This window comes from Lucilia sericata, unplaced genomic scaffold (assembly GCF_015586225.1).
Source record: "Lucilia sericata isolate MDLA Ls3-8-SP2 unplaced genomic scaffold, ASM1558622v1 Contig000089F_arrow, whole genome shotgun sequence".
Classification (NCBI taxonomy): Eukaryota; Metazoa; Arthropoda; class Insecta; order Diptera; family Calliphoridae; genus Lucilia; species Lucilia sericata.
In genome coordinates, this window is record NW_023994122.1 from 438,330 (window position 1) to 460,426 (window position 22,097).

Consider the following 22,097-nt stretch of genomic DNA (forward strand, 5'->3'; position numbering starts at 1 on the left):
GACGTATATCATCCGGTTCATGTCTAATTTTGAGTGTCGGACGGTGTAATATGTCTACTGTGTATTTTTCACTTATAAAATGAGTAAAGTAAATATCTCAGGGTAAATACATATTAGGGATCGTTTTCAACATTTTATGGGAACCTTAGGTCCCGCCCCCGTTGGGCAATTAAAAGAGTTCCTTTTTTTAAATAAAACACTTTTGTTTAAAAAAAAATATTAAAAGCGTTGCATATATATTTAGATTTAAAGCCGATTATACATACATATATAGTAGTTATAAGAAAGTAATTGAGAGTTAGATAAATATTAAGATATTATGAATTTTCTATATTATATAGTTAGAATGTTGATTAGGGGTATAACTGAATTGTTTTTAATGAAAACTTTTTCTTAAGCATTTATATACAAAAAATACCCATTGGAATGAGAAACAAGTAAAAGTCATTGTGAATCAATCTTTTCGGAATTTTCTACGAATTTTATTAACATATAACAATTCGTAAGAGAACCTTTTATAGAGTCCTGGCCAAATTATGGATCGAACTATACGTAATGTGATTAAATTACTAGAACAAATTAAATTTTGCCGAATTATAACTTAATACCATAATAACTTGTGCAAAATTTTATCACGATTGTTAGCAACATAATGATGATGGTAAGGGCGAAAGGTGCAATATTTTCCCAAGTCCTATCAACATTTGGTAAAATATTCACACCTTTAACACCTCTCGATTAGCCTCTACATATCGTGTTTGATCTAGGCTTGAGAAGTTGTTCATACATTTTTTTAAGAAGATTTTAAACGTTAAAAGTTTTCTATTTAAAGATTTTAATTATTATCGGAATGTAAAAACAGCTGATATTTGCCTAAAATAAAAAATTTACAAATGGATCAATTTGTATAAAAAACTAAGAAAAATTTACGATTTTCTTGAAAATTTTTAAAATAAATTTTCCATTTTTTGTTATTTATGATTTGATTAATATGTTTTAAAGTTATACCCCTACTTCCTAATATATAAATACATCCAGATGCATAAATTTTGTTATAGTTTATAGTAAGTTTATATAAGGTTATTAACAGAAAAGATTGAAATAGTTTCTTAGGTAAGTTATATAGTTAGTGATAGACATAAAGTGGCTTAAAATTTTTAATTACTGTTATAAAAATATAGAATTAATAGTTTGTTTTAATAAATAGTTAATGACAGTGATTATTGCAAACTGTGGTGGGTACGTATATTTAATATACATATAATTATAGCAAATAGTGAGAGATATTCGGTCGATATATAAATTTACATATATATATATATATATTTAATATTATTCAAAAAAATATATATTAAATATACATACATACGCGCATTAGAGTTCCTACACTTTAATATAGCCGGAGAAAAAAAGTTCAAAATATAACATAGCCAAAACCAAATTTATTTATAATAAAAGAAAAATTTGCCAAATATTAGAAAATATGAATATATTAAAGATAAATTTGAATTTGAAAATTATTGTACTAATTTTAACTTTTTTTCTCGCTAGGCTCTCCAATGTTCAAGTATTCATAGCAAAAAGACATAGACAGAGACAGAGTTATTCGTTTAGATCCAGAGGGAAGGCATTTTTCAAACATCCGATACAAAATTTATAGGTCCTACTAACATGCATACTACATTTATACTTTTGAATAAGTAACAACGCTTTTTAATTTTTTTCTTGTCGTAAACTATTAACATTGCTGCTTACTACCAGTATATACTACTTCATTCGGTTTTAATAAAAATCTTTCTTAATTTTAATATTAAAATCTTAAGCTAATTGATCGCCATAGACCTTCTCCAAGATACTATAAAATTCTGATGACGTTTGAAAAATGAAGTACAACAGTCACATCCAGGACAATAGTCCAACCAGAGAAAAGACAAGTACTATGAAGGCTTCACGGCAGGTGGCATTATCCCAACCACATTCCAAATCGAATTTTAAAGACTGTGAATAGGAAAAATATAATGTTTATATTAAAATTATTTCATTATTTAATTCATAGTATGAAATTTTATTACCTCCATTAACTGTTGTCCACCTTTATTATCACAACGTGTTTCACGTAAATCGTCATCATGTTCATCGCACATATAACGGCCATATATTTGACATGGAGAATTCATAAATGTACGAAACACGGTATCGGTCCAGGTTTGTGAGGAGCAAATATATTGTCTTCGTTTTCGTTGCCAAAATTCTACCCAGCTGTAGAAGATGTTTACATAAAAATAATGTTAAATATTTTTCGGTCCACGATTTCATTAGTACTTAAACAAATGATTCTCTGAATAAAATCTAAACAGCCAAAAATATTTAGATTAGGCAACAAACTTGATAAATTTTGAACCACGACTCCTGTTTTGTAATAGTTATATTAGATTCGACATAGCCGAATATAAAACTCTTAGAGCGGGTTTTTGAGATGGTAATCAAATGCCAATTAATAATCAGATTAGTTAATCTAAAAATAAATTTAATCTTATGTTAATCCCCTTTGATGTTTTTGAGTACAAGATTAAACTTCGCAGTGTTGCCATACAAAACAACAGAAAATGTCACTGTTTGTTATCAAAACAATGCATATTTTATAAAAAGAAGATGAAAATTGTAAATTTAATATGAAAATTAATGAAAACTTAAATTAAAAACAAAAAAATGTATTTTGAAGTGTCCATAATTTATACTAATCAATAAATAGAACATTTTAATGTTTATATTTATACAAATTTTATTAATTTTTTTACATCAGCTGTTTACACTTTTGCATTTCGTGCTTAAGATTAAACCACCTCCATTGGGCGCTTAAACTTGCAAACAAAATTAACTAATTGAGTACTCAAAAACATCTTTCCAGGATTAATTTTAATTTAATCGCTAATCTTTCACCTAAAGATTGGCCCTTATTTGAATTTAACTTAACTCACCCTAAATCACAATCGCAATTCAAATCCGAATTCGACATTTTCAATTCCGTTAAAAAGACACTATTAGGCAAATAAGGCACTGTACCCGTATTAGGATTTGGTATCTTCTTTAACATGCGATTATTATAGCGTATATCTAACGATATATTACGTACACGTCCCATATTCTTAAAGAAATTCTTGGGTATTTCCGGTATTGAAGTATTAAAGAGTTGTATGTACAAATACGGTGACTGCATGCCCTGAAAAGAAAGAAAATAAAGGTACAACAAGCAATTATCTCTCGTATAGCTTAATGCGGTAAAATAAAAACAAACTTTTAGGATATTTTCATTTAAACTCGAAAATTGTGGTCCACTAAATGTTATATTTGTTAGTTTTAACGGTAAATGACCCTCCATCTCTCGTCCCAAATCAGTTGGCATACCCATTTGTACGGTTTGCATTTCTTGTGTCGGTCCTGAACCTTTTTTCAAGATGCGTGTAAACGGTTGTGGTGCCTCAATCCATAATTCACGTACATTATGATGGTGACGCAGCAGATATGGTATATTAAAGTTTTCCAGATGTGAATATGCTGTTAATTTGAGTGAACGTAAATGTGGCAAGGCATCTAGGCAACCGTATTCAAAGTAATGTAAACGGAAATTGGAAATGTCTAACATTTCAAGATCTTCATTGACACCATCAAAACTGTTGTTGTTAAGGGAGGTTATGGGATTACCAGATAACATAAGTTTTCTGTGAAAGAAAAAATATATTAAGAATTAAGTTAGAATTTAAATTAAATGTTTTGCTATAATAACAAATATTATTCATTGACACAGGTTTTTGATGATAAATGTAAGACATCACATTTTTAGAAATCTTCTCTGTTGGACATACACACTAGAATTGTTCATTGGGTTGTAAAATTAAGGACAGGTTCTTTACTACTCATTTAAAATTAGCTTAACTTGCAGTTAGATTAAACAAATTTAGGCGAAAAATTAAAAACTTTTAAAAAAATTTGTTTAAAAAAACAAAAATTTTTAATTTTTCGCCTAAATTTGTTTAATCTAACTGCAAGTTAAGCTAATTTTAAATGAGTAGGTGAAAGATTAGCGATTAAATTAAAATTAATGTTCGACAGATGTTTTTGAGTACTCAATTAGTTAATTTTGTTTGCAAGTTTAAGCGCCCAATGGAGGTGGTTTAATCTTAAGCACGAAATGCAAAAGTGTAAACAGCTGATGCAAAAAAATTAATAAAATTTTTATAAATATAAACATTAAAATGTTCTATTTATTGATTAGTATAAGTTATGGACATTTTTTTGTTTTTAATTTAAGTTTTCATTAATTTTCATATTAAATTTACATTTGTCTTCTTCTTTTTCATAAAATATGCATTGTTTTGATAACAAACAGTGACATTTTCTGTTGTTTTGTATGGCAACACCGCGAAGTTTAATCTTGTACTCAAAAACATCAAAAGGGGATTAACATAAGATTAAATTTATTTTTAGATTAACTAATCTGATTATTAATTGGCATTTGATTACCATCTCAAAAACCCGCTCTTAAAATCTATTTTTGACTCACCTTAAATGCGGCAACGACTGTGTCATCAGTGGTACATTGGTCAAGTCATTGTTAGATAAATCCAACATTCTTAAATTTGACATATTATGTGCCAATTCCTGTGGTATCGATGGCAATTCATTATAGCCCAAACGAAATTCTCGTAAATGTTTTAAACGTATCTCGGGCACTGTACTCAGTGATACATTTTCCAAACCCAATTTTATTAAACTATTTTCCAAACCCATAAACGATTTATCCATAACTTTCAAATCACGATTATGCGATAAATCCAAAACAGCCAATTTGGGCATTGTGGCGAAGACAGCATCATCGATGCGCAATAGGTAATTGTAGGAAATGTCCAAATAACGTAATGACTGTAAGGGATTAAAGATGAAGAAAGAGAGAGAGAGAGAAATGTTATAAAAATGAACATGATCAAAATGCCGTGTGTAGAGCAGAAGAAAAGAAAAAGTTCACCCGATATTTATGTCGCTTATTGGTAGGTGGAAAGTAAGTAATACATTTTTTTTCAAAAGGTTAGCAGAGTTAGATAGTATTTAAGGTGGGAAATGAAAAGATAGATAGAATAGAAATTTAAAAGAAAGTTTTAAGGAATTATATAATTGTATATTGTAGTATTCGGTATGCCATGGAGCAAATGATGGTACATATGTATGGTAAGTAGTAAAAGGATTTATTTTACATACTCCGGGTTAGGGTTGTATATTGGATCAGGGTCAAGATTCTAAAACTTTTTCGACCTATTTAAATTCTTATCTAAGTTGTACGAAATTTATTTATCGGAAAAATTTCAATAAGCAGTTGTTACAGGGTTCATTAAATGATTCGCGCATAATAAACTAAAATTCAGAATATTTAAAGGCATTAGGGCACTCAGTTTACTGTTTTTTTACTGGTCTCAGATAAAAACTCAAACAGTAGAACTTCTAACTATTTTATACTCGTAGGTAAGGTTTCAGAAAGTAAATAGATAAGGAGATACAATCTTATTAAAAAATCAGAACAATTAAAAAGTAAAGTAATAGAAAAAACCCTCTCTATGTAAATTCCATGGCTTACCGAAACTGACAAATCACACACAACTTACTCTAAACTTATTAGATAAATCCATGCTATGTATGGTTGAAATGAAATTATTAGATAAATGTAATTCGCACAAAGTCAAGGCCGCCAAACTGGACAAAGATGATGATGGTATCTTAAGTAACATGTTATGTGAGACATCCAATCTTTAAAGTGATATAAAAGACGAAATTATGCAAACATCTTTCACTCGCTCAATCCCATTCGCACTTACTTTTCCATGCCACCATTATAAAACAAATTATCGGGTAGACCTCTCAAATGATTATGAGAAAAGTCGGCAACTCTCAGAGCTTTAACACTCTTGAAAACTTCTTGAGGTATATCGGTCAGATAGTTGTAGGACAAATAAATAAGCTTTAAATTCATTATAAAAAAACATTATTAATATATTCAACAATTTAATTAAATCAAATTTGGATTAAAAATACTGTTTTAAAACCACCTGTAAATCTCTAGTATTTTTAAAAGCATCAAAATCCAGTTCATGTATAAGATTATGAGAAATATCCAACCATTGCAAATGATTCATATTACCAAAAACATCTCGTGTAGCATTCTATGCTCACAGGAAATACGAATAGAAAAACATATTCAATTTATTAATTAAATTGTTTAATTTCCTACACTTACCATTAACGAATTATAGCCCAAATGTAGATGAGTCAATGAGCTTTCCGCTGGTCTAAAATATCCCGGATGTATAAGTGAAATATTATTGTGTGACAAATCTAAAATCTTTATATTTGAATGATACATGGAACCTGAAAAATGATAATCTACCTTGGAAATGTTGTTTTTAGAAAAGTTTTTTTTATTCATTTATATATCAACTTACCATGATCTCCTCGTACAGTCCATGATGAATTGTGCATCAAACTTTTAATTTGATTGTGACTAACGTTTACATTCAAATTTGATAAAGTACCCACCTGAAGTATTTTTACGGGACAAATTATTAATTTAGTTTATATTTTAGAAGTTATAGCATTTATACCTGATCGAAATAATCAAAATTAAAATTGGGTAAATTATTAAAAGCCATGTCCAAAACTTCCAGTTTGGGTAAATTCTGTTAGGAGAAACAAAACCAAATTTGAAGGGGATTAAAAAAAATTTAAATTATTCGATGGAAAGAAGTAATTCGGAAGCCAAATTAAAAAAAAAAAAAACAAATGAGAATTTTTATTTGAAAATGAAATTCTTAATTCGCAATGAAAAAAATCTCAATTACAATTGATCTTTTCTGAATTGAATTGAAAAAGGTGTAGTTGCGAAACAACATCTTGAACAAGTTGAAAATTTTTCAAAAATTTAGAAGTTTGTCTAAATTGAGCAAGTTGAAAATTTTTCAAAAATTTAGTTTGTTAAAAACTTTAAGTTTATTAAAAACTTTGAACATGTATATTTGTCAGTGTAATAACTTTAAAAATATTTGCTCAAAATGGGGTAATTTAATAGAAAAAGAGGAATCGGTCTTCAAACCTAAATCGACTTTGTGTTATTTACAATAAAATAATTCTAAACTACAGTTTTTTTTAATATAACGGCATTAATAAAATCAGTTCAAATCTAACGGTAATATTCTAACATCGCTGTCAGATAGATAAGTAATATTAAAGACGTTTTACTCTTACATTACAGACACTGGAGTCTAACAAATTACAGCTGTTTAGCTGTACACCAACAATTTAATTTATCGCAATATAAACAAGAGAAGAAAAAAAACACCGCATAGGAAAATTATAATAAATTAAAGAAAAAATTATACATGCAATTAACGTATACACAAAATGGAAACTATTAGTCCTTATGTTGAGGATTTTCGAGAAATCAAAATCTGTCGTCTTTGCGGCAGTAATAGTAACGAAAATGTTGATATTTTTACCAGTAAGCCCATCTCCTCGAGAAGTGATGATTTATTAACGAAAATTTTAACAGTCTATCCATTAGTGGTAAGTCATATTTTTTTGGCGTTTGTGTAGAAGTAGATCTATTTATTATTATTTTGTAAAATTTTCCCGAAATAGTTGTATAAAAATGATCCATTGCCCCAGCATATTTGTCCAAAATGCATTGGCAACGTCAGCACAACATACCAAGACATACAACAAGTGTTGAGGCAACAAAATAAATGGATGAACTTAACAAAAGCTGTACAACCAGAACATAAGTATTTTCGTATACTTGATATGGTAGAGGTAAGTATAGAATCTATACTATAGTTATATGTTTGTATGTATGTATGATTTTCTCACTGAAGTTGAACTGATTCGTGTATATATAACATAATGATAAGCGAGAACGAAAATAAAGATATAGTTTTATGAACTGAAATTATCAGTATGAATATAATTAGTATAATGGCAAACAATTTTAAATATAAAAAAAATTCTATATTTTTTGCAGTCTTTCCAAAACATTTCATTTCTTGATCGATAAAAAATTATTTCAAAACAAATGTTTGCCGGGCACATTAATATGTTATACACTGAACACTATGTTATACTTTAAAAAATGATAAAGTACTCTGTTGTTACTTAACATTTGCTGTTAAATAATCTAATATTTTAACTATTAACATTACACAGTGTTATAGAAAACAGAGTTAGTTACATATATCTGTGATTTCTAATTTATAACAATTTATATGGATCTTTTCAAAACATCTTATGTCTTGATTGATAAAAAATTATATCAAAACAAATGTTTGCGGGACACAATTGATAGTTAAATTTATGTTAATGCTTTAAAAAATGTTAAAGAATTCTGTTGTTAGTAAACATTTGCTGTTAAATAATCTAATATTTTAGCTATTAACATTACACATTGGTGTAGAAAATAGAGGAAATTAAATCTGTAACTTCTAATCGGTTAGTCCTATTTTAATGAAACATGTGAAAAATACCAGGTAGACAAGTGTACATTTTAAAAAACACTTTTCAACAAATATAATACCCTAAAATTGTTTTTAAAACTATGTTGAGTTTTTTAAATAATTTTTAAATATTACACGATTACCATGTTAAACTGTTAAAATAATAACATTCTCCAAAAAAACTTTTTATTTTGATTTAGAATTCCTCTAAAACCACAAAAGAATCCATTAAAACATCATATAATATTGACATAAATAACTTACCACTAACCAAAATAATAATAAGTCCATCGAAAGAAATACCAATTCCAAACGCAATCAATACAAGCAATAAAATAAACATTAACGAAAATGTTGTTAAAAATATACAAACTAAATTGGAATCGAATGGTTTTACTATAAAACGTATAAAAGTTCCAACCACAACAACCGAAGTTAAACAAGACTTAAACACAACCGGAGTATCAATAGATTTAACCGAAAACTCTGTAGAAACAGGTGCCAACATTGTAACTTGTAATTATTGTAAACAGAAATTTTCCAATATGAAAATATTAGCACAACATCAATTGATACATTTAAAAGTGAGTGTGAATAAAGTTTTCCAAAAACATTTGTTACCCAAGCAATCAAGGCGTGGACGTCTAATTACCATCAACGATAACAAATGTATACGTTGTCTTAATTGTTGGCGTATATTTAAGGATAACAAGGATATATTGCAGCACTGGTCTGGAGGTGAATGTGAATTCTATTGCTTGGTATGCGGCAAAGAGTTTCCCCATTCGCCGAAAATGTTGAGAGAACATGTAACCACAGTTCATGATATAAGTTATCGCAGTGTTGCACGTGGTTATATGGCTTGTCAAACGGCACCCATTAAGCCTATGGAATTTCCAGTACCAACATTTAAATATGCCAACATGTATCCAATGACCACAAAACTAAAAAGTAGAACTTATAAAAAGCCTCCACCAAAAGTAAGTAAACGTTTAATTTGATCCATAACATCCCAACAAAACTACTTAATAAGCTATTTCCTTTTCAGTCATGCACAAAAAATGATGACGGTACCATTACTTGCAAAATTTGCTACAAAGTATTCGATAATTTTCGATCCAGTAATTCGCATATGCGCAAACATAAACCACCCATTCGTTATGGCGAACCCATTATTACACAAGCTATACCTATGGATAATTATAACACACGAGATGAATACATGACTCAGCCTTCTACTAGTCATTTTCGTTATGTCAACTCTAATCCATCTTCTTCAGCAACTACAAATGTCTTACATATGAAATTTCCAAGGCCAGCTTATCGTGTCATTATGAAAAATGGTCCTCTACGTGGCATCAAAACGAAGATTGTACAAAAACGTCATGATTTTCTAACAAATTATCCACACAATGACCCCCCATCAACTCAGAGATCTATGACCTCAACATCTGATCCAAGTGAAGATGAGAATATGATTGTTCCCGAAGTATTAATGCCCGCCTTTAAGTCCGAACATATTACAGATAATTACAACCATAATAAGAATCTTGATGGTTTACAATATAATGATTATACAAATTCACGTTTGGGGCCAACCATAAAATCAGAACCTCTGGATAATTCGGAATATGCAGAGACACAAGAACCTCGCCAGTGTTTTATATGTAATGAAAATTTTTCCAACACTCGAGAATATGAATTACATGCAATGTTTGTTCATAATATAAATTAATTTTAATTTAAGCTATACATATCCATTTGAGTTTGCGTGTTAATCATTTAAAATGATTATTTAAAACAAAAATCATGTTAATACATACATCTTATTATGTAATTTAAATTTTGTTTTTATGCAATTTCATAAATGTATAAAACAAGAAGCTTGAGATTTTCCTATATGTACATGCAATAGTATTTATAATTGCATTTAGTATTATTCATTTTTTTACTGGCATACATATTTACATAAAATTCATCATGGAATACATTTTAATTAGATTTTAAATATTAGTAATATTTTTTGTAATTAATAATTGAATATTAAGTATTTACTTTTTACATAAATAAAATGAAATTCATTATTCCCTTATTTAATCCACCTGAAGGTTTGTATGGACATTATAATGTACAATATACATATGTACATAATTCAAAAGCCGACTTGTAAAAAAAAGCCACTCAATTTTATCATAACAGATTTTATAAAAAAGAGTATCTTCGAAACCCAATATGGTCAAAAACGTTTTTTTATCTTCATGACACGATATCTGAAAGTTTTCTATAAAATATTCTATTTATAGAAAACTTTCGATAAAATTTTCTCTTTATAGAATAATTTCAATAAAATTTTCTCTTTATACAAAACTTTCGATAAAATTTTCTCTTTATAGAAAACATTCGATAAAATTGTCTCTTTATAGAAAATTTTTGCTGTGAAATATCAATACTTAGGCCTTTGTATGCTTTATATTACAAATAGATGTATGCTTTATATTATTATAGAAAATTTTCAATAAAATTTACTCTTTATAGAAAATTTTCAATAAAATTTTCTCTTTACAGAAAATTTTCGATAAAATTTTCTCTTTATAGAAAATTTTCGATAAAATTTTCTCTTTATAGAAAATTTTCGATAAAATTTTCTCTTTATAGAAAATTTTCGATAAAATTTTCTCTTTATAGAAAATTTTCTCTTTATAGAAAATTTTCGATAAAATTTTCTCTTTATAGAAAATTTTCTCTTTATAGAAAATTTTAGATAAAATTTTCTCTTTATAGAAAATTTTAGATAAAATTTTCTCTTTATAGAAAATTTTCGATAAAATTTTCTCTTTATAGAAAATTTTCGATAAAATTTTCTCTTTATAGAAAATTTTCGATAAAATTTTCTCTTTATAGAAAATTTTCGATAAAATTATCTCTTTATAGAAAATTTTCGATAAAATTATCTCTTTATAGAAAATTTTCGATAAAATTTTCTCTTTATAGAAAATTTTCGATAAAATTTTCTCTTTATAGAAAATTTTAGATAAAATTTTCTCTTTATAGAAAATTTTCGATAAAATTTTCTCTTTATAGAAAATTTTCGATAAAATTTTCTCTTTATAGAAAATTTTCGATAAAATTTTCTCTTTATAGAAAATTTTCGATAAAATTTTCTCTTTATAGAAAATTTTCGATAAAATTTTCTCTTTATAGAAAATTTTCGATAAAATTTTCTCTTTATAGAAAATTTTCGATAAAATTTTCTCTTTATAGAAAATTTTCGATAAAATTTTCTCTTTATAGAAAATTTTCGATAAAATTTTCTCTTTATAGAAAATTTTCGATAAAATTTTCTCTTTATAGAAAATTTTCGATAAAATTTTCTCTTTATAGAAAATTTTCGATAAAATTTTCTCTTTATAGAAAATTTTCGATAAAATTTTCTCTTTATAGAAAATTTTCGATAAAATTTTCTCTTTATAGAAAATTTTCGATAAAATTTTCTCTTTATAGAAAATTTTCGATAAAATTTTCTCTTTATAGAAAATTTTCGATAAAATTTTCTTTTTATAGAAAATTTTCGATAAAATTTTCTTTTTATAGAAAATTTTCGATAAAATTTTCTTTTTATAGAAAATTTTCGATAAAATTTTCTTTTTATAGAAAATTTTCGATAAAATTTTCTTTTTATAGAAAATTTTCGATAAAATTTTCTTTTTATAGAAAATTTTCGATAAAATTTTCTTTTTATAGAAAATTTTCGATAAAATTTTCTCTTTATAGAAAATTTTCGACAAAATTTTCTCTTTATAGAAAATTTTCGATAAAATTTTCACTTTATAGAAAATTTTCGATAAAATTTTCTCTTTATAGAAAATTTTCGATAAAATTTTCTCTTTATAGAAAATTTTCGATAAAATTTTCTCTTTATAGAAAATTTTCGATAAAATTTTCTCTTTATAGAAAATTTTCGATAAAATTTTCTCTTTATAGAAAATTTTCGATAAAATTTTCTCTTTATAGAAAATTTTCGATAAAATTCTCTCTTTATAGAAAATTTTCGATAAAATTATCTCTTTATAGAAAATTTTCGATAAATTATCTCTTTATAGAAAATTTTCGATAAATTATCTCTTTATAGAAAATTTTCGATAAATTATCTCTTTATAGAAAATTTTCAATAAATTATCTCTTTATAGAAAATTTTCGATATATTATCTCTTTATAGAAAATTTTCGATAAAATTATGTCTTTATAGAAAATTTTCGATAAAATTATGTCTTTATAGAAAATTTTCGATAAAATTATGTCTTTATAGAAAATTTTCGATAAAATTATGTCTTTATAGAAAATTTTCGATAAAATTATCTCTTTATAGAAAATTTTCGATAAAATTATCTCTTTATAGAAAATTTTCGATAAAATTATCTCTTTATAGAAAATTTTCGATAAAATTATCTCTTTATAGAAAATTTTCGACAAAATTTTCTCTTTATAGAAAATTTTCGACAAAATTTTCTCTTTATAGAAAATTTTCGACAAAATAAAATATTCTCTGTATTGAAAATTTTCGATAAAAGACTTTAAATTACTTTAAATAAAATAAAAAGGATGTAATTTTTTCGAAACCCATGTGAACATTTGAACTTACCTGAAACGATTCTTCTGCTAAGTTATTAAGTTTATTGCCACGTAAACTTAAATGCTCCAATTCATCCAAATTCATAAAGGCACGACGTTCTATTTTCTCGATTTTATTATCATCCAAATGTAATTTTCTTAAAGCCTGCAAAAATTCATATTAAAATATTGTATTAAGAACACACCAAAAGAAAACTTACCTCTAGATCGAAAAAGGTATGCTGGGAAACTTGTGCTAAATGATTAAAACGTAAGGAAATCTCTTCTAATTTCGAATGTATATCACCCTGTTAAACAAAGAAGCGAAACAAGACTTTAAAACAACGAAAAAAAAAACTTTCTCTAAATACTGTGTAACATGAATAATGAAGGATTCGATTATGAATTTTAAAACAAAGATTTCAAAAATATGTATATTTTTTTAAGTAAACAATACCTCGTTTTCATTTTGTTACTCAGTATTATTACATTTTGTCTTAAATACCTGGAATGTCCCTTTCATAACTTGTTCAATACGATTATCATGTAACTCCAATAGTCTTAAATTCTTTAGAAAATGAAAACTAGTATCACTCATACTTTGTATTTTATTATTACTCATATCCAGTTCCTGTAAAGAGGTCAAATGACGCAAAGGTTCCGAAGGCAGTGCTGTACCCGAAAAGCCATGTGCAATTTTTAAGGAAATCAAAGAGTGACCAATCTGCAATTGTAAAAATTTCATATATATATTTATGCTTATACTTCTAGTGTTCAAACCAACCTCATCAAAAGCATCATTTTCAATACTCGATATTGAGTTCTCACTAAAATCGATACGCTTTAATCCTCTTACATGTTTGAAAGCATGCGCTTGTATGTTCGATAATTGTGCACGTGTTATTTGCAAATCTTCCAATTCTACACCAAAATCCTTAAAGTCGTCGGGTCCTATAGAAGTTGAACTCATACGTGACATGGATAAAGAACGCATATTCCTCATTCTGGTCATACTTTTTACAAATGAATAAAAATACTTTTTTTGATGTAAAAAATGTCAAATTTTTAACTTACTTGCGCAGTGTTTGTAAATTAGTTGGATCATTTTGATCACCACTTAAATCCAATTTGAGCAGGGTATATTGCATAGCATTAAATGTTTCAGTGGGTTGTTCAATTTTGATTTTATTATCGCGCATACTTATGACTCTGAAAATTAAGTTATAAAATGAAAATAATTTGAAATAGTGATGCTGATTTTAAAGTTCTGTCTAAGGGAGAGAACATTTGTATATAATATAATTTCTTTTAATTTTATAAATTATCTAAAGACTGAAAATAATTTATTTATATAAAATTTTAAATGTTAAATCTATCAGTATATATATTTGAGAGTGGTGTTTTGAGTTAGCAATTAAATGCCAATTAATATTCAGATTAGTTAATCCAATAAAAATAACGTTAATCTAATATTAATTTTTTACATCAGCTGTTTACACTTTTGCATTTCTTGCTCAAGTTTAAACCCCCTCCATGGGGCGCTTAAACTAGTAAGCAAACTGTGTACTCAAAAGCAGGGTTAATTTTAATTAAATCGCTAATCGTTCACCAAAAGATTAGCTCTTAGTCAATTGGCTGGTCTATAGGCTAGTTAATATACTGGACGGTCCATTTCCTCTCTTTAAGCTATAGTATAGAGTAGTGTATAAACTACCACATTGAATAGACTAGTCTGTTGACTAGACAATAGAATAATCTATAGACTAGACTACTCTACAGATTAGACATTAGAGAAGTCGATTAAAAATATCTCTCCCACTCTTTCATTTATGATAAGAGAATTTTATACTCAGGATATTCGAATTTTTAGAACAAATTGTAGTAGATTTCTGTTTGTAGTTATAAAATATTTTCCATTTTCCCCATATTAATAAAGTCCGTTAAATTATAAATGATTCATAATAACTGAAGTATTTGTTTCAATCAATTTACAATTCATTGAAATACACACAGACATTTTTACATACAATCTGCTGCAAGACATTTGTCTGTAAATCTATAAATAAGGTCGTGCACTTCTAGACCCACTTAAGGAAGCCATACAAAATAATATTGGAAAACCAAATAATAAAATTGAAAAAAAAAATCCACGAAGAATATAGTATTTCCTACATATAATGTATTCAAGTAAAGCACTATTGTTTTCAGCAAATATTAACATGTCTCGCGAACATTTGATGACAACAATCGGCTTAACAGAATAAAAATCTATATATTTGTCTGTAAGTATATAGTATACAATACAATATTGCAATATTTGCTACTAAATAATATGTGGCGCCCATTGATAACAAGTATAAATACTTGTAAATATGTGAAAATATTATACCCGACTTAATCTTCTATACATTTCAATACGTATTTAAAGATATTTTTAAGTACATTCCATTACTATTAAAAATGAACTCCCACTACAGTTAATAAGTAACTGTTATTGACATAAAGGATATAAGCTTATTTTCAAAGCATTTTAAAAGTTCAATAATTTGCTAAGGATTAAAATTACCAATTGTCAGCATATCTGTTAAATACTTACCTTAAAACGTCGAATTTATTGAAAAGTTTATGGTGCAGTTGAGTCAAATTATTTCCAGATATATCCAATATTTGTAGACTATTTACTAAGCTATCAAAGGCCATCGGATATATATGAGTTAGGCCACAATAACGCATATAAATTTCGCGTATTTTTGCAGATTTAAAAGCATCATCCTAAAAAAGAAATTTCATTAGAGGTTAAAATTATGTTTAGATTGAGAATCCTGTGCACTAAAAATTATTTTTTTCCAAATTTGGCCCGATATTTACAAAAACAAACCGCAAACTTTTTAGCCGTTTCGATTCTGCCCCAGTGCGTAACAAATAATTACTTAATAGTAAATTACTACAGTGTCTCTCATAAGTATTCGAATTTAGGTAAACTATGAAAAGAAACCAAATTTAATAATATATTTTGTGTGGAAAATAAATAAATTAATTTGTTATATTGTCTAGATAGTCCTTATGTTTGATATCACGCTTTTTAAAACTTGAAAAATTTGCCTTGACTTAAATTAATTGTGCTTTTTTAAAAAAAGTCCATGAAATTGCCTCACAAAAGTATGCGAATTTTTCCTGTATTTCATATTTGATCATATTATACGATACACAAATTTTAGAATCGCATGGTTTTATGCTTAATATTGTTTTAAGGGGTTACTATCAACCGCATGGATATATTTTTGACCCATTTGGTCCACAATTTTGAGGGATTTGTACCCTCTTTTCATGTAATATCATTAAAATGGCGATTTTTGGCTATATTTGTAATGTTTTCACCCTTTTTCCAGAGATAAAACCAAAATTTAATATTGGAATGTAATAGAACCCATAGGATATCTAAAAATAATATTTTTTGTTAAAGGGTCCATACTTAATCGTTCCAAGATGTATTTTTGGTATCGTTTTTCAGTTTCTAATTGAATTATCTGGATCATAAGTCCCTTTTCGTACCTCTAGGGACCATATTTTCCGACAAAGTTGTCTAGTGTATATTCATGTACATATTGGCACTAATGTATTTTAAATTTTCAATATATTATAGCGGTATACAACCCCAAATCATGCCTTAACAAAACGTCATCCTATATAGTAGATTTCAGTTTTTACTACTCGTAACTTTCACGCTTATGTTGCCCGTTACAATAACACTGTAAGTTCTAAATTTTGGTTTTAATTTGATCATAGTAAATAATATTTAAACACATATCAACATTTTTGATGTGATCATAATGATATCGTGCCATGCAGCATGGAGGCCATTGGTATATAAAAATAATGATTTTACTATTTTGAATGGTGCTTCTTCGAGGCATGTTTTGGAGTTGTACACTTCCACAACACATTGAAAACTTAAAATGTATAAAAGCTGATATCTAAAAGAATATATACCAGAAAACTTTCCCCGAAAATAGTTGATCCTAGTATTATAAAAATGGACTTAAGTTCCAATATATTGAATTAGCGACAGAAGAATGATCCGAATAATTTATCTTGGAACGTTTAAATACAGATTCTTGTAACAAAAATATTATTTTTAGATACCCCAAGGGGTCTTTTAAGTCCCAATATCAAATTTTTGTTTTATCTCTGGAAAAAAGGATACAAATTTACAATTATGGCAAAAAATCGCCATTTTAATGATATTACATGAAAAGAGGATACAAATTCCCCAAAATTGTGGACCAAATGGGCCAAAAATATACCCTTTCCGTGGATAGTAACCCCTTAAAACAATATTACGCATAAAAACCATTCGATTCTAAAATTTGTGTTGCGTTTAATATGATCAAATATGAAATACAGGAAAAATTCGTATACTTTTGTGAGGCAATTTCATGGACTTTTTTTAAAAAAGCACAATTAATTTAAGTCAATGCAAATTTTTCAAGTTTTAAAAAGCGTGATATCAAACATAAGGACTATCTAGACAATATAACAAATTAATTTATTTATTTTGCACACAAAATATATTATTAAATTTGGTTTCTTTTTATAGTTTACCCAAATTCGAATAATTATGAGAGACACTGTATATAACTATTAGTAATAATTGAATTTAATCCTCAATATAATGTTAATCTATAATGTGATTCGATTTTAACTTAATTTTCTTAAAATTTCTTTTAACAACTTTTAATACATTCACTTACCTTCATTGTATGTATGGGATTTCCATCCAAAAATGTTCGATTAACAATATCGAAGTATTTAAATGAATTTGGTGGCAACATACTAATATTATTATATTCCAAATGTAAATTGTCCAAATTTAGCTTTGTGGTCGATGGTATATCATATGTTTCATTACCACTCATAGACCAAATAACATTGTGCGATATATCCAGCGTACGTAAACTTTTCAATGGTCCCAGAGCATCATATGGTATTTCCGAAAGTATATTGTCCGTTAATAATAGTTTCATTAGTCTCGGCATACCATCCACAAAGACATTAGGATCAATTTCAAATAAATTGTTGCCACTCAAATCCAACGTTTCCAATATGAGAAGACCTGAAAAACTGTGAGCCTGTAATGTTGAAATGCAGTTATCGCGCAATATGAGTGTCTGTAATGAGTCTTCGAGACCGCGAAAGGAATCATGTTGTATGTGTGTTATGTGATTATGACCCAAATCTAAATGTCTGAGTTTTTGTAAGTGGCGAAATGATTTCGATGGTATTTCAACTAAATCATTTTGTGGCAGTATAAGTTCCCACAAGGATCGTTCTAGACCGGTAAAAGCATCATCTGGTATCTCAGTTAAATGGTTCCCCGATATTTTAAGACGGTACATGCCTAAAATGTTTTACAATAAAAGTAACATAAAAGCATTTAGCTACTTCTTATGCTAACCTGTTGATTGTAAAAAATATGGCTCTATTTCTCGTAATCCAGTATTTTCCATGTGCAGCATGAAAACCTTTTTTTTTTTTTTAATAGTTAAACATTTGTAGGTTTTACTTTTAAAACTATGATTATTTGTCAGCTTACCTTTGATTGGTTTACCATTCTTGGTAATGCTGGAAAGGGCACGTTTTTACAATAAACAACACCCAGATCGGATGATGATTTTGAGCACGTACAAAAGGAATTATATGTACATGGTGGATATCTCATCTCTTCCAGTTCACGATGATTATAAAGTGATGCTCGCGCCAGAGACATCCATATCATTATAAGCAGTGTTATGATTAGAAAGGCATAACCAAATTTGAAGAAAAACTCCAGACCCTTAAAAAATGCCAATAATATGTATATATTGCTATGGGTCATGACTTTAGAAATAAATAAGAGTCTTGTAATACTGTAAACATCTTTATATTCTTGAGCTGTTAAAACATTTTAAATAATGCAAAAATAAAAAATAATTTGGAAGCTATTGAGGATTTAAAATCTTACCGAAATCATGGAATCTATTCATTTTTAAAACTATATATTTGGAGTCCTCTAAATTGATAACCGTTTAGAATTTAGTTTCCTACATTATGAACTAATTACAAACAGTAGTCACGATGCTGTAGTTAACTTCAATCCGAATATTCTGGGAAGTAAATTTTTACTGATTTTCTGCAAAAGCGATTATGTTTATGGAGAGTAGAGTCAATTATAAACCAAACCTTATTAAAATCTTGTTTATACTGTATTTTAAGCTCTGAACATTAGTTATTGTAAAAAACTTTCCATGTAATACCAAAACTAATCCTAGATCGTTGCAGACGAATATAATTATGTAGATATATATTTTCGTGGATCTAAGTACAATATTTCGATATATTACAAACGGAATAAATCAAATCAACTCTCAAAACTCCCTAGTCCTTACTAAATAAAAAGCAAGAAGTAGAAACGAAATTACTTAAACTCAAACAACCAAAAAAGGATTATAAGCAATTCATTTCAAATCCTTTGTATCCTTAAATATCCTTGATTAGTTTAGACATTTTCATTTTAAATACTTGTAACATGAAACCGTTAATTTGTTTACAATACTAATCCTCTGCCATTTAGTTATGTGTTTATACATTATCCTTTCGACTCCATTCCATTAGGTTTAAACACCAAAAGAAAACCATAAAGAAACCTTACAGATTGTATTTGCAATGGATTTATAATCAATGTAACTTGCACAAAATACATATTTACGCTCTATTTAAAGTTTGCACTTTTATGATTTCAAATTCAGATTTAAAATTGTTTAAATAATTTTAAATTAGAAACAGCAATTTTTCAAACATTTTTTGAGGATTTAATTTAAATTGCAAGCACTTATTTATATTTGCGAAAAGATTTAATTTTTTAAATAATAATTTGATTTGTAATACACACCATTTTTTATAATATTTGTTAATTGGATTAATTTACACTATACTATACACAGAAATGTAAATATTTATTGTACTTATTTCATTATTTGTTTCGAAAAATATTGAGATTTTTTTTAAATATCCTTTTTTTAAATTTCAATATATCCTTAGATCCTTTTTTGTAGTTTTTCTTTTTTTTATATTTTTTTTTATTAACTTATTATTCCGCTATTGTGCTAAGACACGTCCGAACCTTAGCACATGTAAGGTGTATCTGAATAGAATTTTTAAAAATTTGAACTCAAATAAACCGAGAAATGTTTAATCGCAGCTAATTGGATTGTACTATATTTCAATGAACTAGGTGTTCGAAACTAGATTATAGACTCTAGTCTTCCTCAAACATTTATTTGCTTTTTAGTTTTTTCTTCGCATTTCCGTTTTGGATTTACCGCCAGAGTTGACTAACCCTTTAAGAGCGCATGCTTTAAATTTGTCACTCCCAGGCGCATGTCCAGTTATTATTGTTTAGAATGATGGTATCAAAACAAATCATTACGAACTGATAATGACAATGTAAATAAATCAAGTTCGATGTGAATGTACGCGAATTGTATAAATCTCAACAAAAAGTTTTGTTTGGAAAGGAAGGCTATTAATGACTATTTGTTTATGTTTGTTTATTTACATACTTTTTATTTTCCTTCGTATATTTTCCGCATATAAACAAAATTGCAAAAATATTTTAATACTTTTTTTTTTTTGAAATATATTTATAATGGTTGGTTGTAAACGTGGTAGTTCACTGCCCGCGAAAAGTCAAGTAGAGTCGAAGAGACTTCGTTTTGACCGGACCACTTCACTCGTCATATTATTAGATCCAGACTGCAGCCGTGAGAAATCTCAAGATATCGTAAAGCATAGACCCAGATATCTCACCTAGGTTAGATATGAAGTAACAGCCAAGAAAACAGTTTCTTTTAACGGCTAGAGCAGGGCATTCACATAGAAGATGGGAGACCGTTTCTTCCATTTCCCTGTCTTTGCAACTGCGACAGTGTTCATTGAAGGGGAGCCCAATATTTGTAGTACAAAGCTACTTCTATATTCCTAAGATTTGTAAATAAATTTTGAATAGTGTACAACAGTATAGCTGCTAAATTATAATAGTTATTGACCTAATTATTTTTCTGTTTTATTCTCTAATCTATTGTCCATAAATACCCATAAAATCTCCCAAACATTAAAAATTTTTTTTAATAATGTTTGAAAAAACGGAAATTGAAATTTTGAAACAGCTGTTTATGAAGAAAAATCTCTTATTCGAGTAAATTATAAATACATACAGTGAATCAATTAAGTAATTTGCCTATGTAAAATTTTATAAATTTTAAGAAAAAACTTTATCTGAACAATTATTTTTAGCAAAATAAAGCAATTTGCTTGTTGTATTTTTTAAAGAATATCTTATATTTTAATTTTCTACCATAAAAAGTAAAATCGTTATATTAATTAACGAGATTTTTGATAAAATGTGAACGTATTGTTAATTTTTAAGGTCAATAAAGTATTTTGCTTTTTTAGGTTTTTTGTTAATTTTTTTAATATTGCTGCATTATTTTATAAAATTTAATATTTTTATTACTCCTATATATTGGAATAACATTTTTTAGATATTTTAGTAGTGGAACGACTAAGTTTGGACATTTCTTAACCGATTTATTATCCTATATACCTATAAGAATTTTTCAATATCTGACTTAACATGAAATCTATCGTTTCTTTGATTTAATTTCGAAAATAATAAGTAATTTTGAATTGGATACATGATATATTAGGAAATCAATGGATTTGGACCTAGAAAAAAATATTAGTGGAGTATAAATCCATAGATTATAACAAAAATAATCTGGGTTTTTGGTCATTTTGTATTGATAAACAAAAACTACATTACGGAAACCCCATCTATTTGGGGAATACTGTGTGAATTTTATTTAGAATTGTATAATATTGATTCTTATTCAATAAAGCTAACACTAAGTACTATCCTAGCCA

General features: G+C 27.3%; 2 protein-coding genes across 7 annotated transcripts; one reads left to right on the top strand and one right to left on the bottom strand.

Annotated features, from left to right (window-relative positions):
- Positions 1-212: 212 nt before the first annotated feature.
- LOC119599800 (chaoptin) lies at positions 213-20,333 on the bottom strand. Of its 6 annotated transcripts, none has more exons than XM_037949673.1 (22): positions 20,065-20,333; positions 18,730-18,969; positions 18,592-18,658; positions 17,888-18,534; positions 15,733-15,908; positions 14,211-14,345; positions 13,921-14,140; positions 13,642-13,860; positions 13,358-13,444; positions 13,168-13,302; positions 6,648-6,722; positions 6,489-6,582; positions 6,284-6,429; positions 6,096-6,209; positions 5,865-6,007; positions 5,655-5,796; positions 5,024-5,038; positions 4,562-4,920; positions 3,296-3,719; positions 2,979-3,220; positions 2,073-2,259; positions 213-1,998 (listed from the first exon to the last, which is right to left on the bottom strand). In XM_037949673.1, exons 1-22 carry the CDS (start codon positions 20,065-20,067, stop codon positions 1,897-1,899), a joined length of 3,972 nt encoding a protein of 1,323 aa, XP_037805601.1. In that variant the 5' UTR covers positions 20,068-20,333; the 3' UTR covers positions 213-1,896. The 6 variants fall into 6 exon arrangements, with proteins under 6 accessions (XP_037805601.1, XP_037805602.1, XP_037805600.1 ...); XM_037949674.1 differs by having other exon boundaries at positions 6,284-6,414; positions 13,921-14,149; XM_037949672.1 differs by having other exon boundaries at positions 13,921-14,149.
- LOC119599801 lies at positions 7,341-10,590 on the top strand. The gene is made up of 4 exons (XM_037949678.1): positions 7,341-7,605; positions 7,681-7,851; positions 8,729-9,508; positions 9,577-10,590. Exons 1-4 carry the CDS (start codon positions 7,444-7,446, stop codon positions 10,261-10,263), a joined length of 1,800 nt encoding a protein of 599 aa, XP_037805606.1. The 5' UTR covers positions 7,341-7,443; the 3' UTR covers positions 10,264-10,590.
- Positions 20,334-22,097: the final 1,764 nt, after the last annotated feature.